This window comes from Alnus glutinosa, chromosome 4, assembly GCF_958979055.1.
Source record: "Alnus glutinosa chromosome 4, dhAlnGlut1.1, whole genome shotgun sequence".
NCBI lineage: Eukaryota > Viridiplantae > Streptophyta > Magnoliopsida > Fagales > Betulaceae > Alnus > Alnus glutinosa.
Genome location: NC_084889.1, coordinates 24,810,148 through 24,823,141, shown reverse-complemented (window position 1 = coordinate 24,823,141; position 12,994 = coordinate 24,810,148). Strand labels below are relative to the sequence as shown.

The 12,994-nt window shown below is 34.1% G+C and overlaps 1 protein-coding gene across 1 annotated transcript; it reads right to left on the bottom strand.

Annotated features, from left to right (window-relative positions):
• Positions 1 to 10,770: 10,770 nt before the first annotated feature.
• On the bottom strand, positions 10,771 to 12,994 carry LOC133867257 (glycosyltransferase BC10-like). The gene is made up of 2 exons (XM_062303975.1): positions 12,358 to 12,994; positions 10,771 to 11,427 (listed from the first exon to the last, which is right to left on the bottom strand). The coding sequence occupies exons 1-2, from the start codon at positions 12,889 to 12,891 to the stop codon at positions 10,780 to 10,782; spliced, it is 1,182 nt and encodes a 393-aa protein (XP_062159959.1). The 5' UTR covers positions 12,892 to 12,994; the 3' UTR covers positions 10,771 to 10,779.

Genomic DNA, 12,994 nt, shown 5'->3' with positions numbered 1-12,994 from the left:
TAGAAATTACAACTTGAACATATACCCAAAAAGCTAGGGTTTTGGAAACTTACCAAAATTCACCCAAATGTAACCAAACATTTGAAAAATGTTTAGGAAGCTTCAAAACGTGCAAATCCTAAAGAACAATGAAGATTAAACTCAAATAATTCAAGATTCAACCCAAAATCTCAAAGAACAAGAGTTTACAAAATTACCTCAAACCAATCGGTAGAAACGTAGATCGGGCTCCGTAGATCACGTTTTCGATGTTAGATTTGAGGTGGGAGGCTTGGATAATCGTAGATCTAGGTTTCCTATGAAAATCCTAAGAGAAATTGTGTGAATGGGAAGGAAAACCGGAGAAAATGAGCCAAAAAGACTCGTCTCGCATTTATCTCAGGTGCCGTCCGGACAAGTTTCATGAGGGTCCAGACGTGCCCGCATTTTGATTTGAGGAATGCTATAGAACCCAAATATTTTCCCAAATTTTTGTTCCAAACTGATGTGGAACCAGCCACGTTCATTAAAGAAAAAAAACCAAAATAAATGGCTTTTCGTTTGGTGCTACAGTAAATGTCAGGAAAGACAGCTAACGTGATAGAAATGCAGAAGTGATTTTCGCCTCTCTCCAAGCGACTGGGTGCCATTTTCGTCTTTCTCTCCAAGCTGCTCCATTTTCACTGATTTGAGTCTCTCTCCAAAAGTCTATCTTCCATTTCCATCTCCCTCTCAAAGCTGCCCACCTAATGTAATAGGCATTCTGGTAAATTGTTGGAGAGTTATAAGCTTCATTAAAAAACACACACAAACTCACGCATACCAGGAAAACACCTAGAATTGTTTGCTTAATAAACAGCCTCCCCCATTACAAAAAAAAAAAAAAAAAAAAAAAAAAAAAAAAAAAAAAAAAAAAAAAAAAAAATTCTGCATACAAGAAAATAGAGTAACAAATAAAACCCTCCAAAATGACAACAAACCCATTCTACAGAAAAACCAACTATAAAAGAAATTACAGGATAGTTGTATTAGGCTCAGCTGAACAATATTGAAGGCCCGGACAAAAGTCCTTTAGATCTTGCCGTGGCGAGCAGCCGGCCATTCAGGGTGATCGTGGTGGTTGTGGGGTTCGAAGTGGGGTCAGTGATTGTAGTTTTAAGAGGTTGGAAGCTGGATAGCTTTGAGAAGAAACGTTACCCATTGCTCTTTTTTTGGCGTCAAATAGAAAACCTATCAAAGTTGTCTTCGTTTGAGTTAAAAGAAACCCAAAATAATCAGGTCCATTCATTTAATTTACTGTATATCTCAGCCATCCCTCTTCGAGTGGCAGTTGGTGCAAGGTGGGCTACCGCTTTTTTTTTTTTGCCATCTTTTAGCTTCATTGAAAATGAAGCAGCTTTGGGAGGGAGATGAAAATGGTAGAAAATGAAGCTGCTTGGACTTGGAGAGAAACGAAAATCAGTGAAAATGGAGCAGCTGCAGCTTGGAGAGGGAGAGACGAAAATGGCATCCAATTGTTTTTTATTTTTTAAATAAAAAAAAATTCAACAGTACACTTCTCACTTCTGCATTTCTATCATGTCAGGTTGTCTTTCCTGACATTTATTGTAGCACCAAACCAAAAGCCATTTCTTTTGGTTTTTTTCTTTAACACGTGGCTGGTTCCACATCAATTTGGAACAAAAATTTGGGAAAATATTTGGGTTCCGTACATTCCTCTTTTGATTTGCATGTGTCCCATAGGGTGTCCGAACGAGTTACAAACGTGAACCTACTGACCTAAGCATCCCTATAGGTGTCCGGACAAGCATCGAACGGAAACCCACTAACCTCTGCTTCTGCAATAGGGTTTGGACGGATCGCGGACGGGGAACACACCAACTCATTGGTTTTCAGACGGTGTTGCGGATGCAACACACAGAACGTCCATCCAAGCCTATTCTAAACGTTTTTCTAAGCATTTTCTTGACATTTCACTAATTCTCATTACTTATTTAGTCTAATTTACATTTTAAATATTTAATTAATATCAGTGATATTACAGTAACTATTGTGGGGTTGAGTATAAATACAAAACTATTGCGGGGTTGAGTATAAATGCAAAGGAAAAAACAATGGCACCTCTAATATGTTGTACCATGTCAAAGCAAACGTAAAGTACAAGAGCTTAAAAGCTAAACAAGATAGCTCTCAATCTAAGTTAACTTTTGGAGTCGGGCAGAGTCAAAGTGGTGGTAGTGTTAACAATCTAATGATTGCCAAGTATTCTGAAAAGCTTATTAAGGAGACACTTTGTAAGATGATTACTGTTGATAAAATGCATTTTTCAATTATAGAGATGATGAAGTTTAAGAAATTGTTTAAGGTTATTGAGCCTCGATTTAAGCTTCATTCTCACTATACAGTGATGGAGGATTGTATTAAGTTGTATATAAGGAATAAGAAGACAATGGGAACTAAGTTTTTTATGACTAGTCAAATGGTTTATTTGACCACTAACACGTAGACTTCGATTTAGAATATGAATTACATGTATGTCACTGGGCATTTCATTGATCCTACTTGGAAATATCACAAAAGAATATTGGCATTTCGCCAAGTGTTGAATTACAAGGGGCAAACGATTGTAAGGAATTATAACAATATTTGGTGGAATGGGGGATTGTAGAGATGCTGACAATATCAGTTGACAATGCAACTGCTAATGATAGTGCAATTTAATGATTTAAAAAATGAACAGTGACCAATATTGTGACGTCCCATATCGCCTGGGAATGAGGATGTGCTTATATGTATAAATACACCCTTTATGACACAACGCGTTTTAAAGCCGTGATTGTTATGAACCTATCAGAACTTCCAGTTAAGCGTGCTTTTGCGAGAGCAATCCCAAGATGGGTGACCTCCTGGGAAGTCTGATTTGGGGAGCCAAAAGCGGACAATATTGTGTCATTGGGGGTGGGTCGTTACAAATAGTATCAGAGCCATTGCCCAGCCTGAGATGGTGGGAGCGTGCACAAGCCCAATGAGGGACGCCAGCGGGGACGCTGGGTCCAAAGAGAGGGTGATTGTGACGTCCCACATCGCCTGGGAATGAGGATGTGCTTATATGTATAAATGCACCCTTTATGACACAACGCGTTTTAAAGCCGTGATGGTTATGAACCTATCAGAACTCCGCAGTTAAGCGTGCTTCTGCGAGAGCAATCCCAGGATGGGTGACCTCCTGGGAAGTCTGATTTGGGGAGCCAAAAGTGGACAATATTGTGTCATTGGGGGTGGGTCGTTACAAATATTAAAGTTGTTTGTCTCATATAAGGTGTTGTGCACATATTCTCAATCTAATTGTGTATGTAAAACTCCGGTTCTATATTGAGAAAATAAGGAGTAGTCCACATAAAGTAAGTGGTTTATAAATCTAGTCATGAATATTAAGTTTTACATTGCCTAGTTACTAGGTGACACTTAACTTTATAAGGGATTCTAGAAAAACTCCAAATTGAGTTGTCCTTTTAGAGTAATAGCATAGATGTGGCTAGCGCTTTTCTTTGAGTCGTTGTAAATGGTATTAGAGCCACCTAGTAATGCCTGACCATGTAGTACTGGAGCACCACATGACATGGCACTAACGATGACGACAGGGGTTAAAGGGGAGAGTTTGTAACACTCCGATCCCACATTGGGAAGATGAAGAGTAGCCCACCTAGAGTATGTGTTTTATAAAGATAGACATGAATACTAAGTTCCCCATTACCTAGTTATTATGTGAAATTGGGCTTTAAAAGAGATTCTAGAAAAGTTTCAAACTGACTTGTCATTTTAGAGTGATAACATAGATGTAGCTAGCGTTTTTTCCTGAGCTATTACAAACGGTATCAAATCCATCTAGTAATGACAGGCCATGTGGTACTGGAGCATCGCATGGCATGGCCTTGACGAGGACGTCAAAAGTTTAAGGGAGAGAGTTTGTAACTGTAATGTCCCTGATCCTCTTTTAGGGAGAGAATAGTAATTTATTGATAGTTGAGACATTAGAAAATGGTAGGATTAGATTAATAATGAGAATGGATAATTATATGCATAATATAGTTATATAGACATAAATAAAATAAGAAAATGTTGTGTGCATGTATATATATATAAATATAAATATATATGTGTGTGTGTGTGTGTGTGTGTGAATTTATAATAATAATAATGAATTTTATAACATTTTCCTTATATACGATTTTCTTTTGGTGTGTCTTAAACAAAAATTGATATTTTACTTCCCTAAACCCCAACTCTAGTTGCCATGTCCGAATTTTATTTTATTTTTTAAAAAAAGCCCTTAAACTCATTGCCGCCCTATATATTCATCTCCTTGTCTTTTCTCTCCTACCCTACTTTATTGAATGTTAGAGAAACCTAAAGCCGTCAAACAACGATTCTCTATGTCGTTCGTCTCTCTCTCTTGCAATTTCTGATTGCTTCCTCTTCCTCATTGTGCGTGTAACGTAAAACGTACAGCACTATTATCTTAGGGATTTGATACATGAACTACAAGTGCACAATTAGTACACAACTCCAAGGCACATTAGGGTGGGACCCATAGAAATGCTAAAATTACACATGTATGAGTTCCACCCCAATGTACCTTATAGTTGTGTACTAATTGTGCACTTGTAGTGCATGTATCACATTCTCATTGTCTTAAACTACTTGCTCCACTGTATAGTGTATACTACCTTCTTATGATTTCCATAACAATTGACTTTCATGTTTTGGTCGTGTGCATGGAATTGTCTTTTCGTCTTTAGTGAGGACTGCATTGAATGTTGTCTTTTTTGTATATATCTATTTCGTCTTGTATGAATGTCTCCCTTGGTTCATAGACATGTGAGTGGAGATGTCTAGAATTGATTTAATATTGAAGGACACATTTTCATCTTTGAAGCCATCATATTCTTCTTTTTATTGGAGCAATTGTTTTACCAACCAAAGTTTTGGTTTCTAGTACTACCGCCAACACTAACTACTACTTAAAGCCATGGTTTTAATAGCTAAAGAAAATAATAATAATAATAATAATAAACCTTATATATATATTTTAACATTCCTTCATTCTACATCATGAGTGTTGTTGTATCACCAAACAGTTGTCTTACCACTAAAACACACTGTCATGGGATCTTTAAGGAACTCATTAGTTTTTTTTTTTTTTTTTTTTTTTTTTTTCAGAAATATAACACCTTGGTCGGGGCAGAATCCATTGGCCTCCCTAGAGTCCTGTACCATCCGTTTATGCATGTCAACTATATTTCTAAAATTTTAGAAACTGTTTTGCAACCATAAGTCTTGGCTATGACAGTATATATATATATATATATAGGAAAAGTACACATAACCCCCTCAAACTACCACCTCATTGTCAATGTCCCCCCCTAAACTACCAATTGTGTCAATGTCCCCCCTAAACTACCAAAAACTGTCAATGTTCCCCTAATGACAAAAATACCCTTCATAAAATTATTAAAATAAAATAAAACTAAAAAAATATTTTTAAAAAAATATAAAATAAAAAAATTTATACCAAAAAAAAATTAAAACTGGTTTTTCTTTTTCTTTTTTTTCGTTTGTTTTTTTTAAAAAAAAAAAAAAAAATTGTTTTTATAAGTTTCAGTTATTTTTTTGTTTGGTTTTTTTTTTAAAAAAAAAAAAAATCATTCTTTTTCATTTTTTTAATTTAATAAAAAACTGGTTTTTCCTTTTTCTTTTTCGTTTGTTTTTTTTAAAAAAAAATTGTTTTTATATTTTTCAGTTATTTTTTCGTTTATTATTATTTTTTATATAAAAAAAAAATTTCTTTTTCGTATTTTATTAAATTTTTTTTAATTTTTTTTAAAAAAAATTAATTTTTTAGTTTTTTTTTTTAGTTTTAGTTTTTTTTTTTTGAATTTATAAAGACATTTTTGTCTTATTCAAAAAAATTTAGGGTTATTTTTGTCTTTTTGTTGGTCTTAGGGGGGATATTGACATTTTTTGGTAGTTTGAGGGGGGCAATTGACACAATTGGTAGTTTGGGGGGTACATTGACAATTGGGTGGTAGTTTGAGGGGGATATGTATACTTTTCCCTATATATATATATATATATATATATATATATATATATATATATATATATATATATATATATATATATATATATATATATATATATTGCATTAATTCAAAATGTCTTGTTAGTATAAAGATTTCATAGTTTCATATGAGATAATTTATGCTATCTAGAAAGAATTTCTTAAAGTCTAAAATTTATAACTTAATAGCATGCCTTATAATTAAAAATAAATAAATAAATAATACCTCAATGAGTCCATTCTCATTTGATCACTAGCAAGCCTAACCCATAGTTGTATTAGTATGCTTTCCTAGTTGTGTGTATGAGGGTAGTAATTTGTTTAAATCTGTACTCAGGTGACTAGCTAGCTAGCTATCCAAGATTTCTCTTAGCTGCATTCAGAGATGTAAGTAGATCCTCTACCCCTTCTAAGGTTATTTCATGCTAGTACGCGGGGGTAACAGTATACATGGGCTCTATTATGAAAATGCTAGTTATAAATAAATATATTTATGTGTTCTGAAAAAGATGAATGGTTTTATCGTAACTTTATTGGAAATCGATCCATTTCGAAATTAATTTGTGTCTTCATTTAAATAGTAATATGTGTTAAATATGCTTTGAAGTGATTTTCAAAGAAGAAAAAGGTTTTTAAAGAATAAGGTTTTATCTTTTTCTAAATAGAGTTAGGTGATAAATATGCTTTGAAGTGTTACAAGAAATAAATCGTTTTAAGTGAAATGTTTTAAAGAAAATGAATTTATCTCAACTCTTTTATGGTTGGGGATTTACTTACGAGCATTTCAGCTCATTCATTTTACTTTTTGTTTTTAGGTCATGAGCAAGAACTAGATGGCCGAAATGTGGGGTTAGGATATCCATAGGGAACATATCATTAACGATTTTTCTTCAAATTAAATAAATGCAGTGGCATATAAGCATTTTCAGTTATGAACTTGTAGTTACTATTGGAATATCACTTTAGAAGTTTTGATCAAACACTTTCGCATTTAAATAAATTTCTAATTACATTCTTTCTTTCTTTTTTAACCATGCATTTATTATCTTATTTAGTTAATTGTTTTTGTATGCCTTATAATTCTTTGCACCTCTAAATGGGGAAGTTGAAGAACCTATCCCTTTTCAGGCTGGGGATTTTACAGTAACACGTTGATCCCACATTGAGAAAATTAGGAGTAGCCCATATAAAGTGGGTGATTTATAAAGATATGCATGAGTACTAAGTTCTACATTGCCTAGTTACTAGGTGAAACTAGGCTTTATAAGAGATTATAAGAAAGCTCCAAATTAAATTGTCATTTTAGAGTGATAGCGCATATGTGGCTAGCGTTTTTCCCTACGTCATTACAGTCCATGAGGTTTGAAGGATGTAGATGATTCAATTGTAAGGATCTGAAATATGGTGAAGTATGTGATGGAATCCCCTTAAAGATTGGTCATCCTTAAGTCTTATGCAGAAATGAAGAAATTTGGGTGTAATGCTTCATTGACTCTTACTGTTCCCAATAGATGAAACTCTACTTATATCATGGTAAAGGTGACAGGGAAGTATCAAAGGGCCTTTGAACTAATATTAGACGAAAATATAAATTTTGCAAACTATTTGCGTGAGGATGGTGCAAGGAGAAAGGTGTTAGGGCCTTCGGTTGAAGATGATTGGCATAATGTTCGCCACTTTACTAAATTTCTGCAAGCATTTTATGATGTGACAATTCAGATATCAAGTTCCTTGTACTCAACTTCTGATACGTATTTCAGTGTACTCCAAAAGATTTATAATTGTTTGACAGAGTATTGTGATAGTGATGGTATTTTGTTGAGTACCATGGCAATTAAAATGAAAATGAAATATGATAAGTATTGGGGAGACTCAGAAAATTAATCCCTTGTTGTTTGTCGCTTCTTTACTTGATCCACGTTACAAGATGGATATCTTGAAATTTTTGTTCATGGGTAATGTATGGGTGGAGAAAGCTGAAAAGATTGTCTCCAAATTAAAGAATTTCTTGGAACGGTTATATACTTACAATGTTAAGAATGTTGGAGGAAGTGGGGCTAAGCCATCAAATAAAGAGTGGAACTAGACAATTTTAGCCTCAGTGAGTGTAAGTACTTCTAATCAAAATAAGAAAGTGCTTTAAGGGACTTCCATTCATTTCGGGAGTCCAAAAATTTGATGCAGTGTCGGACATAGATAAAACATTATTTTGTGGAGGATGTTGAGATACCAAGTGAAACCTTTGATATTTTAATGTAGTAAAAGGTAAATTCGGCAAAGTTCCCGGTTCTCTCCGAGGTAGTGGGAAATGTCTTGACAATTCTAATTACCATCGTTGCTTTTGAGTCAGCATTTAGCATTGAAGGTCGCGTCATAGATCATTTTCGGAGTTCGTTGGCTCCGAAAATAGTGAAGGCTCTTTTATGTACTCGGAAGTGATTGAAATCTTCTCCCATTAGTGAGCATGATGAGTCACACTTGCCTAGCATTGAAGATGAAGAGGGCTACAGGATTGACTCAGGTAATATTTTTTTAATTTCATATTTATTCATAATTGTTCCAATTATTTTATTGAATTGATTTTTACTAAGTGTTCAAAAAATATTTTGTGGTAAAAATTATGTCTAATTCCATCACAATCTATGCAGATTAAGGCTTGAGGGATCGATGGCCTTTGTCGAGTGATGTTTCATTGAAAGTATTTGATATTTTTTTTTGCATCTTATTGTTTTCTTACTTGATATTTACTTGTTTGTAGCCTTTTACTATTTTTTTATTAATTACTAAGTTTATATTTTGATTTGTTTGATTATTTAAGAAAGCAAATTGAAGGAATTGAAGGTACTCCCATGTTGATGTTGGAGGTGGCTCATTCAACCAATTTGTTGCAGAAATGGGATGTTTGCAATGGATGAAATAATCCAACTTTATTGCATTTAGCATTAGAATTTGAATTTCTAGAATTAGTGTCTTATTTATTATGCAAAACTTTCCTTTTAAGAAAACAATATTGGGGTTTGTTCCATTTGCATTGCCTCAAACTTTCCTTTGCTGTTGTTGAGCTTTTTGAGCATCGGGTGCTGGTAGGGAACAGAAATGATGGTTAAGAATTCGTGGGGTCAGCTTCCTAAAAGATTTTATCTTCATTGTGCTGGTGTGTTAGTAGTATACTGTTTGCCTGCAGTGTCCTGTGGGGGTCCATGGAAAGGCTGCTAGCTTGTACACTCAGGTGTCTTCAATTCTTCCTCTTACTCTTTATTGCATGTTCTTCTTAATATTCTTATGTATTTCATGTATGAAAAATTATCTACTTTCCAATATCTTTTTTTTTTTTTTTTTTCCTTTCAAAAGTGATTCTTAAATAATGTGTCACCATTCTATAAAATGGTGACTCATTTTTCAAAATATTAGATCTCATCCATATCTGCCACATTAAAATTTTTAAGTGTAACACTTTTCTTAATGTATTATAAGTATTTTATAGAAAGCTGAAATGAGTAGAATTTTGTTGGAATTTGTTAGATGCGGAGGCAATTGAGTAGAGAACTTTAGGCCGTGGCAATTCTTCTACTGTCAAATTCAAAATTTGGGCCCCCCAAAACAACTCGTTTTGGCTAATATACTATCAAATTCAAATTTCAGCCCATAAAAAACCATTTGGGCCACCAAAATAATCCAATTCAGCCCATTAAAATTAATTGACTAAGCAGTTAACCGATTTAACCTACTGACTAATTTTACAGTTAACCAACTACAAATTAACCGGCTTAACATTTAACTGGAAACTCTGAAAATTATAACTGCCAATATAAATATGGCGAATTAATCGACTATATCGGTTTGATAGGCAAAAATACCCCTATCGTCACCAATTTAAACGATACCTAGCCCTATTTATCCTCTATAAATCTCTGTACAGTAAATTTGCAAATCAACTACATGTGAGTTCTACAAGTTCAATTATTAATTTGCAAAAATGATATACAACAAATGAACTAGAAAATAATGTGTAAAAGCTTTTATCCGCATTATATCTCCGTACAGTAAATATACAAATCAATCACATATGAGTTCTACAAATTCAATAATTGATTCGCAAAAACGATTATATAACAAATGAACTAGAAAATAATGCGTAACGGCTTCCCTAAGAAGATGGTTAAACTCTCTCAAATTGAAGCACCCCTATGCAGTACTTTTCAGGACATCCTATAAGACAACTACTTTTTATAGGACATCCTATTGGCCTATTGTCAAATAGGATGTCTTGGAGAGTCATTGTACAGGGTATGTTTGGTAAGTAAGTAGGAGTTGAATCTTTTTGAAGTAGTAGTAAGAAGTGATAGATGTGATATAAAATAAAAAGAATTTGTATGAAAAAGTGAAAAAAGTTTTGTATTATAGAAAATTTTTTTATTTGAATAGTAATAAAAAGTTATTGATGTGATATAAAGTTAAAATGTTTTAAAGTTGATTGTTTTTTTAAAAAATAAAAATAAAGTGGGAGAATTTTCCCTCACTTGCCAAACAAGCCCATATAAAAAAAAATTTATCCACGATCACCCGGAATGGATGGTTCCAAAATCTTATTAAAATATGGTAATAAATTATTGATAACAAGTATATAGTTGATTCATCAGTAATATATATATATATATATATATATATATATATATATATTAAGCACTGAAATCCAGCAAAACTGGTGCGATCTGCAACAAGGGTTGCAAAGTGTTTGACATGAACTTCCTCCCAAACAAAAAGCATATAGAGGAAACAGTGTTGCCATTATAACTACAGTTCCTACCAAACCTTATTCGATTAAGGAATTCAGAAGTAACATCTTGCCTCACAAATCTTCCTGGGTGCGGACCGCTCTTCGACCAATCAACCCATGTGATGCTCCTGTTTGAGTTCTCTGTCGGGCAAACAATGTTGACAAGCGTGGGAATATAGTGCTCGTCCATGTAACATGGAGGGCCACAGTGCTGGCTGAATACAGGGTAATACTTTTTGTCTGAAACGATGTGAATGGCTACCTTGCGATTCACTTCAAACCATTGGGAGCCTTTGCGCCAGTTTGCTATAGAAATTGTCGGCGACATTTTAGGATTGTATCTGCCACGCCCAACTTTCCTTGGGTCGTCGTAGGAGCCTACAAAGCTCTGGTTGGCGTCGACGAGGTAGTTGTATATGGTTGTGAAGTTGAAAAGAGGAATGCAAGTTTCTGAGAGTAAAATAAATCTCTCGTTTGACAAATCTAGGACTGCATTCGCTAACAGCCGCCTCTCTGCGTCAATCATAGTCGATCTTCCCCATTCCACCGCCTGCAATCAAACTCACATGTTATGTTAATCCTATATATTTTAAAGATAGTACGAGTTTAATAATGAAAGAATTTCTTTTAGAATAAAACTTTGTCCTTATTTAACAATTTTTGTCGTACGTGTTAGAATTAATATATGGAAAATATATATTTTTTTATTTTATATTTGATTTATATTGAAATATTCTTTATTTACGGATTAATTGCAATCAAATCATGTACTTGTATTTTACTCTATACCCTATAAATAGGGATCATTGTATTGTAGACAAACAAGTTAATGAACACAATGTAGCCCTAAGAGCTATTCAGAGTGATAGACGTAAGTGTCTAACACCGAACCACCCGTAATCTTTTGTCTTTGTTTTCTCTATTTTGCTTCCGCTTTTATTCTCGTATTTTAGATTTATACACAAATCTCAACCGTGGTCAATGATGAATTCAGAAGGGAGAGATTTTGGAATAATTAAAAATTAATAGGATTAATTAGTAGGATTTACTTCCTCTAGAAAAAAAAAAAAAAAAAAAAAAAAAAAAAAAAAAAAAATTAGTTTTTTTTTTTTTAATCATTTTATCAACGCTGACCTCCCCAAAAAAATTCCCCCTCTGTACATTAGTCAGTGGTACTAGCGATGATAGTGGTGCCAGTTACATAGTGATGAAAATTACAATGTAAATAGATAAATTAATCATGAGTAAAGGAGTTATCTAAATACAATATTTAGCGTTAATTATTAATTATCTTAATATATTAAGAGGTTTTTTTTCAGTCAAGTGCTGCATTATTATCTTAAACTGCTGATTTTTTTTATTTTTTATTTTTCAAAAAACTTCGACCTTATTAGTCCGGTAGCCAATAGAAATGCTCTAAAAATCTACACAGGCAATTAAGATAGAAATAATCAGCGTAAGTAAGAAACTAATTAATTACCTGGCTTGGAATTCTTCTTCCATAGAAAGTAGAATTAAGAGGGAAAGAGTGATTGTATAGGGGATGAGAGTGAACATAAATGGTGTAACGCCCTTCATGGCCTCGAAAGAACTTCTCCCACACTGGTGCCAAAGGTATAGCTCCTTTTGTCAAGAACATGAAAGCAACTTTTGGGACATAATCAACTGAGAACTCTCTAATCCTTGGAACCGTTGATGCCCGCCGGAACAACTCGCCATCATCCATGTTGTGCATGAATGCTGCCGGTGGCGGCGGCGGCGGCGGCGACAGTTGCAGTTCTGGCGGTAAGGAAGGAAGGGGCGATGATGGTTGTGCAATCTGTAGCAAGATTGGTGATGATCGTGGGAGAGACGACGGGATTGCGCGAAAATATGAGGAGAAGCTTTTGATATACAAACTAGCTGTGATTCCAATGGACAAACCAATCACAAAGAAGACAAATTGAAAGACATGAGCTAATGATAAATGTGGCTTCTTGCCAATCATTGCAGATGGTTGTTGTTCAGTTCCCATGAATTCTACAGAAAATGGGAAATGGGTTGCTTCTGGGAGAAGAGAGGCGAGGAAGAGTTGAAGCAATTAAGTTGAAAGAACACTTGAAGCGAAAGTAAAGTCG